Raw genomic sequence first — 18,836 nt, 5'->3', positions numbered from 1 at the left:
TTCCCTTATTAATAATGATCTCAAAATTCTTACGAAAGTTATGGCCAATAGGTTAGCCTCCTTTATTGGACGCTATGTCCACAAGGATCAAGTTGGTTTTATTCCCGGCAGACAGGGACCTGATCAAATTCGGAGGGCGATCGACATTATCTCCATTTTGCAGTCTAATTGGGAAGGGGGATCCGGACAATCTGGCTTCCTCCTTTCCTTAGATATTCAAAAGGCTTTCGACTCGGTCTCATGGCAGTACATCTTCCAGCTCTTTGACAGGTGGGGATTTGGGGCTCGCTTCATTGGCTTATTACAGGCCTTATACTCCCAGCCGAGGGCCCAAATTCGAATGCAGGGATACCTTTCTGAGCCAATTCCCATCACCAGGGGGACCAGACAGGGGTGCCCCCTATCCCCCCTCATATTTGCAATAGCCATTGAAACACTGGCGATCGCAGTCCGCCACAATATAGACATTAGAGGTGTCCAATGCGGTAGTCAAACGCACAAATGTGGACTCTTCGCGGACGACATACTGTTGTTCCTCACTTCCCCCCTCACAACCCTACCCAACTTATCCCGGGTATTGGACGACTTTGCCAAGGTCTCAGGCTTGAGGGTTAATTACTCCAAGTCTGTGGCGTTGAATGTTTCTCTCCCCACTCACCAAGTCCTCTCTCTCAAACAATCCTTTCCGTTCCAATGGAGTGACACTGCCATCCAATACTTGGGTATCTCCCTCACACCTAAAATAGAGATGCTATATGCCCACAATTACCCCAAATTATACAGACAGCTGGAAACCGACCTCTCCTCATGGTCTAAACATGAATTATCCTGGCTTGGCCGGATTAACTCCATAAAAATGACCTTTCTCCCCAAAATCCTTTACTACTTTCGAGCCCTGCCAATACCAGTTCGGAAGGACCACCTTTGCTCTCTGCAAAGCAAAATACTGAAATATATTTGGGGTAATAAGGGATACCGTCTACCGCAAAACACGCTCTTCCTGCATAGACGCAGAGGGGGGCTGGGTCTGCCTAACCTCCACAAATACTACCTTGCAGCTCGCCTAGCCCAACTCTCCTCGATCTACTCCAAATATGAGAAACCGGACTGGCAGTCCATAGAACGCTGTGCGGTACCCTCCTATACACTAGATTTTTTATTATGGTGCCCGCCCAAAGCCAGGCCGCCCATCATGTCCCCATCCCTTTCTCACTCCTGTGCCCTATGGGACGGCCTCCGCAAAGAGCCTTCCCTAGTCTCCACTATAAGACCCCTTGCTCACATGTTCCGTAATCATGACTTCCCCCCCGGTCTGAACATTGAGGCCTTCAGATGGTGGTTGGACAAGGGACTATACCGGATAGGTCACTTTTTTAATTCCAGGGGTCCGATTTCCCTAGCTTATTGTATCGAACACTTAGAGCTACCAAACACAGAGAGGTTCCGCTTCCACCAAATATCTCACTACCTGAACTCACTTTGGAAAAACAAACCCCTTCCTCCTCCCTTTACTGAATATGAAGCCTGGTGTGGTGGAGTCGGGGAGCAGAGGGGTGGTATTTCAGTGATCTACACGGCTCTCACTTCCCCAACGGGTAAATCCCCCTATATGACGGCTTGGGAATCTGATCTCCAGACCTCTGGGAGTCTCGAATCCTGGCAGCTGGCCTTAGCCAGATCCTTTCGTGGGATCCAGAACACCTCACTAATGGAGGCTAGCATCAAATTGATAACCAGGTGGTACCTCACTCCAGTAAGGCTAGCCAGAATATATCCCACGGCTAATCCCTTATGTTTCAGGGGGTGCCAACTTCGTGGCTCCATGATCCACATCTGGTGGGAATGCCCTAGACTCCGTTCGTTTTGGACTAAAATATTCAACTTGATTTACTTAGTCACAGGCTGCCGGGTTTCGAGAACTCCAGAGGTTGCGTTACTCAATACCCCGATTCCTTTGATGTCTGGTAACATTCAGAAACTAACTTATTTTATTCTATTAGGAGCCAAAATTGCGATTGCCTCCGCATGGAAGCAACCCAAACCCTCCTTCCTCGCAGTTAAGAGGAAGATATCGTGGATAATGTCCCAAGAAAAACTATCAGGTATTCTGTCAGACACCACACCTAAATTCCGAAAGGTGTGGGACCCTTGGGCCCGTTACATGGGAATCTCTCTGCTGCCGGGGGTACCCCCAGGCCCTCCCCTAGGAACCAGACCTCACCCCTAAAGCACCCATCCCTACATTGATTGTGAAACATTCCCTCGCTATATCCTTTCACCCTTTCAGGACATAGCTTACCTCCCCCGACCCCTCTGTTCTCCTCTTCTCCTCCTTTCTTCTCTTCTCTGTCCTTCTAGTCGTTCTAAGATTTTGGTTTGCTCAACAGAGCTGTAATTGACAAGTTCACCATACAGTCCAATTTAATGTTGCGGTACCCACGGCAGACGATCCCCCGACTGTTTTTCCCCTCTGCGAGGGAGGGGCCTGGGAGGACACTCCCTCATCCTGGCACAGCAAGTTCCCTATTAGGGGTGTCGGGATGGGGGCTCCTGGGAGTTACCCTAATAGTTCTACCTGGTGGGCTCTCCCGGGGGGGACACCCTCCGTTTACCTCTTATTGATGTAGCCCCTCGATAAGGAAGGGCTTGCCGACTGTACACACTTGATATTGTCTGTTTTTCACTAATGTCTCATGTTTTTTTTACTTACATTGTGACAGCAGGCCCTCCCTGCTACTGCTAGTTTGTGTACTGTTTTACGTATGTAAGTGCCTTTAATATAAAATAAAATATTTTGAAAGTAAAAAAAAAAAAAAAAAAAAAAAAAAAAAAAAAAAAAAAAAGCCCCCTTTCTGTCTGAAACAAACCTCATTTGAGATAATAAAGTTATACTGGGCAATATAAATGTACCAATTAGTTAATGTCATTAACACTAATAACTTACTGAGACATTAGCATCAACTAGATGAGGACCAGCTGACATCTCATTAGTCTCTCCAGGGGGGTCTGAGATATTTGCTTTATTCACCAAAAGGAATGTGTCTCCCAGAAAGCAGTCGTTAACCTTGGGCAAGCATCGTCGATTGGCAAAGGGATCAGGGTGGCAGCACCATTCTTCAACCAAAGAGCTCCAGTTTTCAGTGGGCAAAGGAAGTACTCGGAGGAACTGCCTGGAATAGAATCAGGGAAATGCAGTCAACACTTCATCACATACCAAGAAACCATTATGAACCTAGTCAGCACTAGACTAGGTATGCTGATTAATGTAAAGTAAAGCACCTGTTTTTTTTTTTTGTTCCGAAAAGTAAATCATACAATTTATTATCAGTTGATTTTTCCAAACTTATTACATCTCATTGCTCCAGACCTTATGCTTATCTAAGGATTTTATTTTCTTGATAATTATTTTTTTTTTTTTTCCCCATACATACAGTATGATATACATAAAGCCATGTAAAAAAAAAAAAAAAAAAAAAAAATCAGAAAATTGTTGACATTTTTAACATATTTGAACGGTCACATAATCTAATTTAACAAAAAAGCAGGTTTGCCATGTGAAAAAAGTGCTACATTACTACATTTACCACCACTTCAAATCCATGAAATAAGAATCTGGTCTGGATTAGGTTTCAGTGATTAGAACCTCCTCCTTGGGGAGGTGGAGGCTATCATAAAACTTTAGATACTGGGGTCTTTTTTTTTTTTTTTTTTGACTTGTTTGGTACCATCATGCCAAGATCTAGAAATTTCTATAAGGCCATCAGATAAAAGATTTTGGATGGTAAAAAGTCACAACGACTGTACGCTACCCCACTTCAATGGACTTTTTTCCTTGGGGCTGCATATTTCTGTATCTCCTTTTGTGCTGGGAGCGCGCGGCACGCTCCCAGCACAAAAACCGGGGTCTCCCCGAAAGACCACAAATGCAAAGTAATGCAACCAAAATGTTGCTCTTGGTTACATTACTTTGCATTTTTGTGCACACTAACACACAGTCACATTTCTTTTCAGCCATCATCTTGGAGATTGTGTTGGATTGTCCTCACAGCCAGATATTACATTCAGCCCTGTTTGCACTGCTGGGTCTCTCTGGATCCTATACCCACAGTTCCCGGTTCAGACATCCCTGGCACCTGCAGCTGGGATGTGAGCATGCAACATCTTGCAGTTTTCTAAGTATGGGCCCTTCATGGTGAGCCCTAACTTTTGAATTTATGCAATACATATTTTACTGTTGTCATACATTCCTAAACTACAGGTATTTTACTTTATAGATATGGGTATATGCATAAACCCCTGAAGAAGTGAGAATCAATTCATGAAATGCGCCTGGGTAAGAAAAGATGCAAAGTTACATTAATCAAGGACTGATCATTAACCACTAGGCGACCACCTGCAAGTTATACTGCGGCAGGTTGGTTCACCTGAACAAATCGCCGTAGGTATAAGTTGGTCGCTTTAAGACCACTAGGGGGCGCACGAGCCAAATGGCAACAGAGGCTATGCACGTGCATGGTGGCCACGATGTTCGCCGGGCACCCGTGATCGCTCCCGAGAGACATCTGTTCCAAGTATGAACAGTGATCGGTCTCCTCCTTCAGGCAGTCCCATCCTCCCACAGTTACAATCATTCCCTAAGACATGCATTTAACCCCTGATCGCCCCCTAGTGTTATCCCCTTCCATGCCAGTGACATTTATGGAATAATCAGTGGCTATTTTTAGCTCTGATCGCTGTACAAATGTCAATGGTGCCAAAAAAGTGTCAAGGGTGTCCGATCTGTCCGCTGAAATGTCGCAGTCCCAATAAAAATCGCAGATCACTGCCCTTACTAGTAAAAAATAATAATTAAAATGCCATAAATCTATCCCCTATTTTGTAGACGCTATAACTTTTGCGCAAACCAATCAATATAAGCTTATTGAGATTTTTTTCAAAAATATTTAGACTACATATCGGCCTAAACTGTGGAAGAAATTTTTATTTTTTTATTTTTGTGGGAGTTATTTATTATTACAAAAAGTAAAAAATATTGCTTTTTTTCTCAAAATCATCGCTTTTTTTGTTTAACCACTTCCACACTGGGCACTTTGACCCCTTTCCTTCCCAGGCCAATTTTCAGCTTTCAGGATTCTTGCACTTTCAATGAGAATTGCGGTCACGCAACAGTGTACCCAAATAAATTTTTTATTATTTTGTCAAAGAGCCCTCCTGCCGATCGGAGGTGCGCTATGTCCGGGTGACACGCAGCACTGCACAGGCACTCGCGATTCCCCCCCCCTCCTTCTGAGGGACGTTCCTGAACGTCCACTCAGAAGGAAGAAGCTCCCATTCGCCGTATATGTGCAGTGGCTGGGTGGGAGGTGGTAAAAGCGAAAAAAAAAAAATTGCAGAGGTGATAAAATACCACCAAAAGAAAGCTCTATTTGTGGGGGAAAAAAAAGGACATCAATTTTGTTTGGGTACAACTTTGCATAACTGTGCAATTGTCAGTTAAAGTGACACTGTGTCATATCGGAAAAATGGTCTGGTAAGGAAGGGGGCAAAGCCTTCCGGGGCTGAAGTACTGTATTTAACTATGGATATCTAAAGTATATCTAGGCCAATTTTCTTGGCAATATAGCACCAATTTCTGCGGACCCTTTGGTATCGCATTTAATAAATCTTTACATTGTTGTTTTTACAATTGGTTGTGTAGTGCCTCGTATAAAGTCCCATGGGCAAATTTCTGCATTTTTGTATGTAATATAGGGATGGTGGCGCATCACGGGGTATATCCAGCCTCAATTTGAGATTTGGTTTACTAACATGCCAAAGTTGCAAAATGTAAAAAATTATTTTAAATCTTTGCACTTTAAGGAAAATTATTGCAAGCGGCAAACGCTCCTGCCTGACCCAGCAATTTTAAAGCTGAACTCCAGCTTTTGTTATACATTATATTGTTTGAGACAAGCTGGTCCAAACAAACTACAGGTATACACTTTAGGAATGTCATGTATATATTGATCGTTGAATGTAATGTTGTGTCTTTCTAAAAAAATTCTATAAAAATATTTTAAAGCACAATGGAGTCAAGTAACAAGTAGAATGGCTGGGGATGCATTTCTCATGATTTTACATGGTTCTTAAACTTTTTGATCATTTTTTGTCACATGCTTTATATACAGTATCTTACATAATAAGATGAAATCCTTATTAGACGTGAGAACTAAAACACTGAGTACTGCATCCTTATTTATGGTAAGGCCTTATGTACACTGCTGCTGCTAAACGGACGTTTAGGAGCAGTTGGGCTTTTTATTCAACTGCTCCTGAACTCTCCTCTAAGTTATCTTATCAGTACATGTACACAGGGTAGTTTATAGTCATTTCTAGGCAGTTGAGTTTAGAGGCCTTTTTTGGAAAGCAAAAAAATGAGTTCAGACGCTGAGTTGAGAGGCATTTCAAGTGCCAAACGCTTCTAAATGCGGCTAAACGTGGTAACTCGCATCTAGCCGTGTTTCATTTACAGGCGTTTTATCATTTTTGGCTATTTTGAAAAAAATAAAAATAAATTCTATATATATATATATATATATATATATATATATATATATATATATATATATATATATATATATATACACACACACACACGCTTCTAAAACGCAAACACGGCAAAACAAAATCATCCATGAGAGGTTGTAAAAAAGTCCCATGTACATTAAGCCCAAAAGGAAAGATTTCTCTACTTAGACGCAGCGGTATCTTGCTTCTTGCAGTGTTGTCTTCTCAAACAAGTAAACTATGTTAACTGACAAACATATTCATGCAGTATCTGACAGTCCCTGTCTGAGCAATCTTTCGGCTTTGTTAGTTATCTGTCAGCCGAGACATTTGGACTATCAAGTACACTAATGATATGTTTTTTTCACGGAATGACGATCACCTGTTCTCTTCTAAAAATGATGATCACAAAACCTCACTAGCTCTAGGTGGAGCTGAAACCAATAACTGTAAAAAATATCTCATACATCACTTGTAACATTTATGAAGGTGTTCCCATTCAGGCGTTCTCACTTTAACGGCTTATATTTTAAGAAGGCAGAATCCTGGAGGTAGAGTGGCTAAGAGTTATGACTATCTATAAAAATTCCAGCCATTTAATCAACAGCCCTACATTTTCAACTTGTAAGTACATTGAATTCCGAAAGACACACTTGGCGACAGCAATTTACAGATTCAAGTCATAAATAACTGCAAAAAAAAAAAAAGCGTGAAAGGAGAATTGGATGATACAACTTGCAGCCTACTCCACAAATTAAACTATAATTGTTCTATAATCAAAATTACATATATCTTTTTCAATAGATTACATTAGGAATAGTAATGTGCTCAAATAATACAGTGGAAAAACGGTAATAAATCTCACTTGTTAGACATTGCTTACATTTTATTCTTGTTTGCATTTAGCCAGAAACTTAATCTCAGATGGAGTAAGTCTGCTGTTTGTCAGACTATATGAAACCATGTTAACAGGAGTAACAGAAACCATACAATATTTTGCAACCGTACAAAAGTTTTCCAACTTACAATCTTAAAGTGATATTGAACCCTTACTTCTTTTAAGCACTTTCAGCAGCTGATTTAGTCACTTACTGAGTATGCAGCTTCTTTATCATTTAACAGTTGTCTAGGTTACGTGAAGCTGCTGCCATGACCACTGCTCCAGGTTTGCCGTTTTAGGGTGACTCCAGTCTCTTGCAGCAACATATGGAGCCACCCTTGGATCCAGGATATGCGTGTTACTATGTGCATCAGTAGACGCACAGTCCCACTGCCTAGGATAGCAAGGTAGCACCTCTCCAACAGCCTGGCTGAAGACTGCACTGTCCACGGTTACCTCTTTTCTGTGAAGATCAGAAATTCAGGGAAGCAGCACTGAAACAGCAGGAACCTGCAGCATTGAAAGTTTGAAACTGCAAGTGCTGGGGTAGGAATATTAACTTGTTTACTGGAGAATGTTTATTTTATTGTGTTCAATGTGTTAAGCTAAATAATGCTAAGGCTTTCATACTTTAAACAATAACCAATAACAAGGAATACCTTTGTAAGCAGATTTCACAGGCCAGCATAGACTAAAGCTGGCCATACAGTGCTTGGATTTCAGCTGGTTCCTGCATTTAATCAGTTTATGGCCCTGTTAGCACCACACCATTAAAGTGATACTAAACACACTGATTCATTTACATGGTCCCTTCTATTTCTGAATGTGGATGGTGGCACTGTAATTACTTCAATTAAAAAAATGCGTTTTCATTTTCTCAGTATTTCCCTTTTTTCGGCCCTCTTCTTCCAAATATATTGCTTGCAGTGCAACACATACAGTACAGTATAAAACAGTACAATGGCGGCCCGTCCATTAGGGATGGCCGCCACCTCTCTCCTCACCACCCTCTATATGCAGTGGATAGATTCATGCATGGCACGGCAGCCCCCTATTCATGTGTCCGGCGGCACATGAATTAAAGCGTTGTTTGCTGCCCCCCCCCCCGCCAAAAAAAAAAAAAACCCCACCAGCCAACGCGAGTGCCCCTGTGATGACTGCTGGCCCACTAACCTTTCTGCAAATACACAGTAAAGCTCACAACTGCCTCAGGAGAGATGTACATGTAGTGTATGTAGAGAAATAGAAAATGGTATTTCATATAAGAAGATACAATTAAAAAAAAAGTATGGGGTTATTAAAAAAATATTTAGATAGTCTGCATGATACGTAGCAGATAGAACAGCCATGATGTTTTCCTCTTAGGCTTCATGTACAGGGGACGTTGTTTAACCTCTCCTGAACAATTTAACATGATAGCTAGAAACTGACGTTTAAAAAGGTCCGTTTAGCCGTGTTTACATTCCGCATTTTTTTTTTTGTTAAAATGAAAAAAAGTCTGTAAATGAAACACTGCTAAATGCGAGTAACCGTGTTTAGCGGCATTTACAAGCTGTTACAGGCATTTGGCGTTTCAAAAGCCTCTGAACATCCATCCTGAACACATTTTTTTGCGTTCCAAAAAATGCTTCTAAACTCAACTGCCTAGAATCCTGTGTACATGTACTAATAAGATAACAGAGGAGAGTTCAGGGGCAGCTGAACAAAAATGCCCAACTGCTCTTAAATGTCTGTTTACCAGCAGCAGTGTACATCAGCTGCAGAACCTTAGACGAGGTTACCGATGTACACGTGTCTGTGGTTAGCTAGAAAGCCTCCTATGGGAACCATTACATAAAAACAGAAAACTTATCTTCTGGAACTTGGGACAGGCAAGTATGTATATAACAACGGCTGAATAAATGTAAAGGCAGGATGTAAGAAAAGTAATTATGTTACCGTGAATTATATAGGCTGTAAATAGAAGTGGCAATGTGAATTCATTCTAAGGCAAGTATACTAAGAAAACTTGGCACGACTGAGCACTTAAATTGTTATGATAATGTATCATTACCTCTGAGGGATACCTGACTATCTTGTTATTTACTGGGATTTTCTCATTTTTAAATTGATTCTGTGCAGCTGCCATTGTCGCTTTTGATGGATTTTTTGCAGACACAGACTGAAGATCTTTAGCTGGCTTTGATCTATGCTGGGCTAGTATACCTTTGAAATAAAAAAAATGAACAAGGCATAGCTTCATATAATGTGTATTTGCCTCAGCCCAAAGCAGTGCGATTTCTGTCTGCTCTTTCTTTCCTTTGCTATTTGCATGAGTTAAATCTAAACAGTCACTAAACAGTCCATGGAGACAGCCCTGCCTCCCTTGAGCACACAGCAGGTGATTGACAGCCTCAGTGGTGCACGTTTTCGTATGAGACTGTCCAGAGGGGGGTTGTAATTCTCTCCACTTATGCCACGTACACATGACCAAACTTTCCGGGAGAAAAGGTCCGACTGAATCATTCCGACGGATATTACGATCATGTGTGGGCTTCATCTGACTTTTTTTCTTCAAAAATTCAGATGGCCCTAGATATAGAACAGGTTTCAAATCTGTATGACAGAATCAATTTCCATCAAGAAAACCGTTCGTCTGTATGCTGGTCCGACAGATCAAATACGACGCTAGGGCAGATATTGGTTACTGGCTATTGAACTTCCTTTTCTAGTCCCGTCAAACGTCATCACGTTCAAAACTAACAGACTTTGGTCCATTCGTGTGTGGGCAAGTCCGTTCGGTCGGAAGTCCGTCGTAACTCCGTCGGGAAGACCGTCGGCCCTTTTCTCCCGGAAAGTCTGGTCCTGTGTATATGGTATTAGATTGCACTCAGCTCTCTGCTCTGAGCAGTGTGTGACATATCCACCTCCTGGAAGCCGAGACATATCCTAGATCTGTGTACTTTGGAAAGCGGTGGAGCAGAGAAGGCTGTAGTTAAACAGGTACAGCTTATGTAGGAGGATTTAAAGTAGTATTAAACCCAAAAGCAAACATTATATTGCAACTTAACAATTCTGAGAAGTAATTCGTTTTAGGCTCCATGCACTACATAAGCCAAGAAAAAAGTCAGAAAAACACTGGATGAAAAATGCTGATAATAGCATTTTTGTGCCAGCTTCCAGTAGCATTTTAGTAGCAGTTAGGAGCATTAGCATTGTATTGGTGTTTTTTCAGTACATGAACATGATAGAAAAAGCTCAAAAAAAGCGATTAGCAGCATTTTAGTAGCAGCTAGGAGCTAATGGCTTCTAGAAGCTTAAAAAACCCTAGTGTGCATGAAAACTTAAGCTTTCTTTTTATTTTCATCTGGTGATCCAGCATGTAAGTGTGTTTTCCAACAGAACAAACACTCCTGCAAATGTAGCAGTTTGAGTGTTGAGAAAAATGATTTAACATCAACAGGGGTGGTAACAATGATCGTTTTTATTTAATCATTTAAAATCTTAATCAAAAAAGAAAAAAAAGTTGCTGTAACTTTTTTGTGTAACTGTAGTGTGAAATGGAATTTGTTTAATCAGTACAGTTGTCACCCAAAAATAGGATTTTTATAACAGCTTACCTGTAAGCTGTTATAAAAATTCTATTTTCTTAATCGTACATCATGGGACACAGAGCCATAGTAATTAGTATGTGGAATGTCCCAGAGCAATGTCAACTGAGGGGAGGGAGACACAACCAAAGTAGGGCAACATGAGATCAGAGGACTGCAGCACACATCATCATGTCTTTTTACATCCAAAGGCGACATCATCATGTCTTTTTACATCCACCTGATAGAATCTGGTAAATGTATAGACTGAAGACCAAGTTGCAGCCTTGCAGATTTGAGCCATGGGGGCTTAGTGATGCACTGCTCACGAAGCACTAACAGCCCTGGAGGAGTGCTCGTTGATGTGAGAGGGTGGAATCTTCCTCTTTAAACTATAAAGCTAGAAGGATTACTTGTCGAATCCATCTAGAAATAGTAGATTTTGATGCTGCCTGTCCTCTTTTAGGACCTTCAGGCAACACAAACACGTTTTTAGAATTTGAGCAGTCGCCTTTAAGCAGACCTTGACTGCTCTCACCAAGTCAATAGAATGTAGTGATTTCTCTGCCAGGATGAGGGTTTCAGCCTGCGCTGACAGTAATCTGTCAATCCTTGAGAGATCGCTAAACAGGTGCTCAAGGTTATTCTGTTCAGCAGGCCCAGGATCCGGAAAGCTACTAGCAGCTTTATGTTTGCAATAGTCGCTATGAGAGATTCTATTCTTCAGGCCTTGCACCCTTCGCTAAGCGCCATGCAAGAAGCTCCTGGCTAGTCTTCCTTTTTGCAGTGAAATAGCTGTTTGAGGATGATTTGGGTAAGACATCCAAAGAATTTCTAGTGGAAAAAGTACCCCTTTGCCATTTAAGAAAAGGAGTAAACGCATAATTTTAACAAGCTGCTTCTCTAGTGCCAGGGGCAACAGCCTCCAGGCAGTCACAACAGCCTCATCTGTCAAATTCAAGAGGTAATCCTCAGGGTCAAACCTAGGGACAGAAGTCTTGGTGGAGGAAACCTACAAAATACTAAAGCTTCCTTTTTGAGTAGGCGCCCCTGCTCACTCGATTTGGACATATAAGCAGTTCTCAAGGGTCTGGCAGGAAGAGTGTTGAGACAGATGGGAGACTTCCTCAATAGCTCCAGGGTACAAACTGGAGTTCCAAGAGTTCCCGTTTCCTCGTTTTCTCCGATACAGAGAAAAAAGTTTTTCTGTCAAGTATTGGACCATCTTTTAGCAAAAAAATGATCATGGTGGTCCCTATGAAAGAGCAGGGGTTGGAGTTTTGTTCAAACCTTTGTTCACCGTGCCAAAACCAAATGGAGATGCAAAACCATTCTGGATCTCAAAGATCTAAACCGGTTCCTGAATACCTACTTTTCAAGGTAGAAAACCTTCATTTTCAGTTTGTAGCTCTGCTTTTTTGGACTAGCTACTGCACCTCGAGTGTTTACAAAGCTTCTAGCCCCTCCTCAAGCCAGATTAGGGGCCCAAGGTATAACGATAATAGTTTACCTAGATGATCTGCTCTTGATAGACTGGTCGGTAGCCCGCTTAGACCAAAGTATGGTCACCACATTCAACTACCTGGAATACCTAGGTTGGATTCTCAACCCAGAGAAATCTTCCTTAAAACCATGAAGGGGGCTAGAATACTTGGGTCTGATCATAGATAAATCCAGAAAAGGGCATTCTTGCCCCAGGCAAAGATCAGCACCATAAAGGAACTGATTCAGGTGGTCAAAGCAGAGAAGAATCCTTCTATTTAACTATGCATGAGGTTGTTGGGAAAGATAGTGGCTTCATTTGAGGCCGTTCTTTATGCTCAGTTTCATTCGAGGCTGCTGTAAAACAGTATCCTACCGCCGGAGCCTCAGTTTATGGTTAATAACCAAAAATCTGCATAGGGGAAAATCCTTCCTACAGTTACCTGGGAAGTGATAACATATGCCAACCTTTTTAGTTTGGGGAGCAGTCCTGGAAGAGTCAACTGTCCAAGAGAAGTGGTCCAGATCAGAAATGACCTTGCCCATTAACATTCTAGAGCTCCGGGTAGAGCACTTGGCCCTGAAGGCCTGAAGGTTCAGTTTACGGAATTGTCCTGTCAGGATCTAATCCAAACAGCAATGGCCTATTTCAATCACCAAGGGGGCACAAGAAGTTGTGAATCCCAGAGAGGTGAATCATATCCTAGCTTGGACAGAAAACGATGTACTTTGCCCATCGGCATTCTAGGTATAGAAAATGGGCAGGTGGACTACTTGAGTCGCCAGCGGTTGTTCCTGGGAGAATGGTTCCTTCACCCCAATATCTTTCTGTCAATATGTCAAAGAGGGGGGGTCCCAGACGTAGATCTGTTTGCTTCCAGGTTCAACAAAGAAATTGACAACTTTGTGTGACGAACAAAGGATCCACTAGCATGTGGAACAGATGCCTTGGTGTTCCCATGGAATCAGTTTTCACAGATTTATGCATTCCCTCCTACTCTGCCTACGTCCACGACTTCTTTGCAGGATTAAGCAGGAAGGGAAATTGGTGATTCTTGCAGCCCCCAGCGTGGTCTAGGAGATCTTGGTATGCAGAGATCATAAGGATGGTGGTAGGCGTTCCATGGGCCCTACCACCATGTCCAGACCTTCTCTCGCAAGGTCTGGTATTCCATCCTCCCTTACAAACGCTAAGTTTAACGGGTTGGGTATCGGGACCCACATTCTGAAGAAAGGTAGGCTGTCAAGTTCAGTGGTATCTACCTTGGTTAATGCAAGGAAGCCGGCTTCCAGAATCACACATTATAGAGTCTGGAAGACAAAAGTCTCCTGGGAGGAATCCAGGGGTTGGCACCCCAGGAAGTATCAAAACAAGAAAGGAGGGCGCACTGACCTAGTGCATTACCATAGACAGAGCTTTATTAAAAACAAAACATATAGCAAAATGGTTACTCACAAACGAGTATTGATAAAAGGCATAATCAATACACCCGGGTCCATCTCACTGAACATCAACACGCCCGGATCTGATGTCAAGTAAGTCGATCGATACCCCAACACAATGGCTGATGCGTTTCAGGGGAAAACCCCTTTCCTCGGAGCCCAGACGGGCAATGGTTTCTCGCTAGAGGTTAACATTATATATATATATATATATATATATATATATATATATATATATATATATATATATATATATACATACACACATACATACATACGTGTATATATGGGTCTCTGAGTGTATGTGGCCGGAAAATACCACAGAGCTCCACCCAAAACACTCCCACGGACCACACCCAAAAAAAAAAATAAAAAAAAATAAAAAGCATTTAATTTAATTTTCAACCCATTCAATATCTATCTATACTACTGAAAAATTATGATTTTTCAGTAGTATAGATAGATATTGAATGGCAGAAAAAAAAAAGGTTTTACTAACTAAAGTTAAAACAAGGGCAGATGATGTATTAGATGAAAAGTTGAAAATAGGACGGAGGGTCTGCTTTAAGAAAAATACATATATAAACAATGAGGATCCTTTCATCGGTAAGCATGAACAACTAGAATAATTTAGGACTGAATATTTTGTTTTTTGCATATGCCTAATTGTGACTGGTGCAAAGGGAATTCTGGCTTGAACATTGTTTCATTCAGTAACAACAAAAAGCCTAAACTAACAGTTTGTAATTTTTGTGAAAATAAACAAACAAATGATGCCATAAAAAGAGACAAGATTAATTACACACCAGGGACCTTTTACGCTAATATCTTCATGACATCCACTGTCTCCGACGCATCCTCACCAATACTGCTGGATTTTGTGCATTTCATGGGTAAGTAACCTGACAATTACTGTTCAGTGGTCTATCCCTTGCAGTTGAAGGTACTAGAGATTGCCAATTTGAGATTCTCATCCACACAAAAGCAGGAAGACAAAAAAAAAACATTGTAAAGGTATCAACAGCAGTGAGACATAGGTAGACAACCCGCACTTTACTGAATGACAAAACTTGACCCACATGGCAGCTCTTCCCCTCACGTTTCCCTCTGCACTCAAAACTAGATAAACAGAATGTCAAATCCCTCGAGTAGCTGCTCTGCTACATTCTGTACATAGGAGATCAGGCACTCTGCATTCACTCAGAAAATGCAAAGCGCGCTCTGATGCCCATGCCCAGCGTTCTCCGATTGGGCGTGATGAAGAGGCAGGTCGGTGACGTCCCAGCTGATCTTCTCTGTTCAGAATGTAACAGGACCGCCACTCATTACATGACTCACATGGAGTTTGCAGAAGTAGCACAATCTACTTCAAAGTGAGTTGCAGTTCATTGAGTAAAATAAGTATTTGATGCCCTACCAACCAACAATAATTCTGGCTCTCACAGGCTGGCTACAGTATGTGCACATCTGGTACACAGATTAGTCCTGTCAATTTAAGAAGCTACAAGATCCTCAGCAAGAGGTTTGGTGAGAAGGGGAGAACTGTTGGAGCGATTATTTCCAAATTGAAGAGCTACAAAATAACCATCAATCACCCTCAGTCTGGATCTCCATGCAAGTTTTCGCCTCATGGGGTAAGGCTGATCATGAGAATAGTGAGGAATCAGCCCAAAACTACATGGGTGGAGCTTGTCAACAATCTCAAGACAGTTGGGACCGCAGTCACCAAAACAAACCATTGGTAACACAATACGCCACCATGGATTGAAATCCTGCAGTGCCCGCAAGGCCCCCCTCCTCAAGAAGGCACATGTGCAGGCCCGCCTGAAGTTTGCCAATTAACATTGAAATTATTCAGTGAAGGATTGGAAGAAAGGGAGATTGGAGATGAGAACAAAATTAAGCTCTTTGACGTTAACTCAACTTGTCATGTTTGGGGGAAGAAAAATGCTGACTGTGACCTGAAGAACACCATCCCTACAGTCAGTCACGGAGGTGGAAACATTATGCTTTGGAGCTGCTTCTCTGTTAACCACTTCAGCCCGGGAGGATTTGGCTGGCCAAAGGCCAAAGCACTTTTTGCAATTCGACACTGTGTTGCTTTAACTGACAATTGCACGGTCGTGCGACATGGCGCCCAAACTAAGTTGACGTCCTTTTTTTCCCCCACAAATAGAGCTTTCTTTTGGGGATATTTGATCACCTCTGCGGGTTTTTATTTTTTGTGCTATAAAGAAAAAAAAAGGAGACAATTTAAAAAAAAAAAGCAATATTTTTTACTTTTTACTATAATAAATATCACCAAAAAAATATATAAAATTTTTTCCTCAGTTTAGGCCGATAAGTATTCGTCTACATATTTTTGGTGAAAAAAAGATTGCAAAAGGCATTTGATTGGTTTGCGCAAAAGTTATAGCGTCTACAAAATAGGGGATAGTTTTGTGGCATTTTTATTAATACATTTTTTTTTACTAGTAATGGCGGCGATCAGCGATTTTTATCATGACTGCTACATTATGGCGGACACATCGGACAATTTTGACACATTTTTGGGACCACTGGCATTAATACAGCGATCAATTCTATAAAATTGCATTAATTACTGTAAAAATGTCACGGGCAGCGAAAGGGTTAACCAGGAGGAGGTGCTGCAGGGGTTAAGTGTATCCTAGGGAGCGATTCTAACTGTGGGGGGATGGGCTAGCTGTGACACAACATTTATCACCACACCCGATTACAGGGAGCTGTGATCAGTGTACTGTCACTAGACAGAACAAGTAAATGCTTGTTTACATCAGCATTTCCCCGTTCTTCCTCTACAAGAGACGATTGTGGGTATCCCTGCGGACATTAAGTCCGCGGGACCCGCGGTCGGACTTGCAGAGCTTGCGGCAGGCACGCGGCTGCTATGCAAGCCTCGTGAGATAACGTAATATAACCTGATTTCGTGCAGTGGAGCCAACCTGCCGCAGTAAAACAGCGGTGTCTGGTCCGCAAGCAGTTAAAGATACAAGCAGACTTTGTTGCATTGAGAGGCCAATGGACAGAGCCATGTATTGTAAAATCTTGGATGAGAACCTTCTTCCCTCAGCCAGAACACTGAAGATGGGTCTTCCAGCATGACAAGGACTCAAAACATACCGCCAATGCAACAAAGGAGTGGCTCAAGAATTAGCACATTAAGGTCATGGAGTAGCCAAGCCAGTTTCCAGACTTTAATCCTATAGGAAATGTATGGAGGGAGCTGAAACGTAGAGTTGCCAAGCCACAGCCAAGAAACCTTAAAATGGATGTAAACCCTCACTTATATCCAGTGAAGTGAACAGCCTCAGATGATGCACAGGGATGAAACAAATCTCCCTACATAAGTTTTACATGCATATATGCCAGTGATGGCGAACCCTGGCACCCCAGATGTTTTGAAACTACAGTTCCCATGATGCTCCACTACATTGCAGAGTGCATAAGCATCATGGGAAATGTAGTTTCAAAACATCTGGGGTGCCAAGGTTCGCCATCACTGATATATGCTGTCATGAGCTTTATATATTCTATAGAATGTGCACATGATGTTAGACATTTTCTCTCCGGCTACTTTCACGCTTTTTAGCACTAAAAATAGCGTCTGTAAAGTGCCTCTACTGTCACTCCAGTGTGAAAGCCCGAGTGCTATACACCGATCCTAAAGCGCCCTCGCCCATTGAAATGAATGGTGAAGTGATGGGGCAGCGGGGGGTTAAAAGTGCCCCAAAATCGGCCCAAAAGTGCTGCTGAAATGCTGCTAAAAATAGCATCGTTGCCACCGATGCCCCCAACGCCCCAGTGTGAAAGTGCCCTTCCTGTAAGCTGATTGAAGGAAAGGCACACACCCCCACTCCACATAGGCAAATGAAAGAAGTAATGTGCAGAGCTGTGCTGTGACAAGTCAAGCTCTCTGCTAACCTATTTATAGCAACCTCCCTCAACACAAATTCCAGGCTGGTTTTATCTTGTTTGACAGAGAACTTGTCAGAAGTTTTCATGCTGATAAGAGAGCAACACAACTACAGAAACACACAGGACTTTGCTTTGGAGAGAGATAAGAAAACAATACAGATATATGTGCTTAGGTCAAATTTCATGAACCAGGTTTACATCCACTAAGGATTTAGAAAAGATCTGTAAAGATTGGACCAAAATCCCTCCTGAGATGTGTGTGAACCTGGTAACTAACTACAAGACTTACCTCTGTGCTTGTCACCAAGGGTTTCTCCATCAAGCGCTACGTCATGTTTTGCTTGGGAATCGAATACTTATTTTACTCGCTGAACTGCAACTCAATTTATAACATTTGTATTGTGTGTTTTTTCTGGATTTTTGGTTGATGTTCTATCTCTATCTAAAATACACCTATGATAAAAATGATACACCCTTCATTTCTTTGTACGGTAAGTGGCCAAACTTACAAAATCTGCAGAGGATCAAATAATTATTTACCCACTGCACATGCTCAAGAACGTAGTCGAGGGACAACACTTTAGCTTTTGCCTTTTAAAATTTCTAAATAAATTATACTATACGGTAATTTAAAGTGATTTTAACCACTTGCCAACTGCCCGCCTTCACTGTACTGCAGGCGAATGGCAGCTGTAGGCAAAGTGGCATACCCATACGTTGCTGTCTACTTCTGAGTTTAGGGCGCATGCAAGGATAAAGCACACAAAGGGCAAAATTAGAACCAAAAAAAGTTGATGCTTGGAATAAACTTCCAGCAGAGGTAGTGAGTCAGTCAACAGTATATGGCTTCAAACCTAGATCTATACTCAGAGAAAAAGACAAAAAAAAAAAAATTGTATAAAATAAAATAAATGGCAGAATCTATGGACCACTCAGTCTTTTTTCTGCCATCACTTTTCTATGTAATATGTGATGAGCAC

General features: G+C 41.8%; 1 protein-coding gene across 1 annotated transcript in view; it reads right to left on the bottom strand.

Annotated features, from left to right (window-relative positions):
- Window positions 1-18,836, bottom strand: part of UBE3D (ubiquitin protein ligase E3D) — a 307,383-nt gene that overhangs the window by 212,908 nt on the left and 75,639 nt on the right. The window contains exon 4 of the mRNA XM_077487328.1: window positions 2,945-3,170. Within this exon, the coding sequence (XP_077343454.1) occupies window positions 2,945-3,170 (226 nt within the window). The remainder of the gene's footprint in view (window positions 1-2,944; window positions 3,171-18,836) is intronic.

The sequence above is a fragment of the Lithobates pipiens genome, unplaced genomic scaffold, assembly GCF_037356315.1.
Source record: "Lithobates pipiens isolate NorthernLeopardFrog02 unplaced genomic scaffold, aLitPip1_a1.2 Scaffold_18, whole genome shotgun sequence".
Lineage (NCBI taxonomy): Eukaryota > Metazoa > Chordata > Amphibia > Anura > Ranidae > Lithobates > Lithobates pipiens.
Note: the sequence above shows the minus strand (reverse complement) of the source record. Positions and strands in the feature narration are given on the sequence as shown.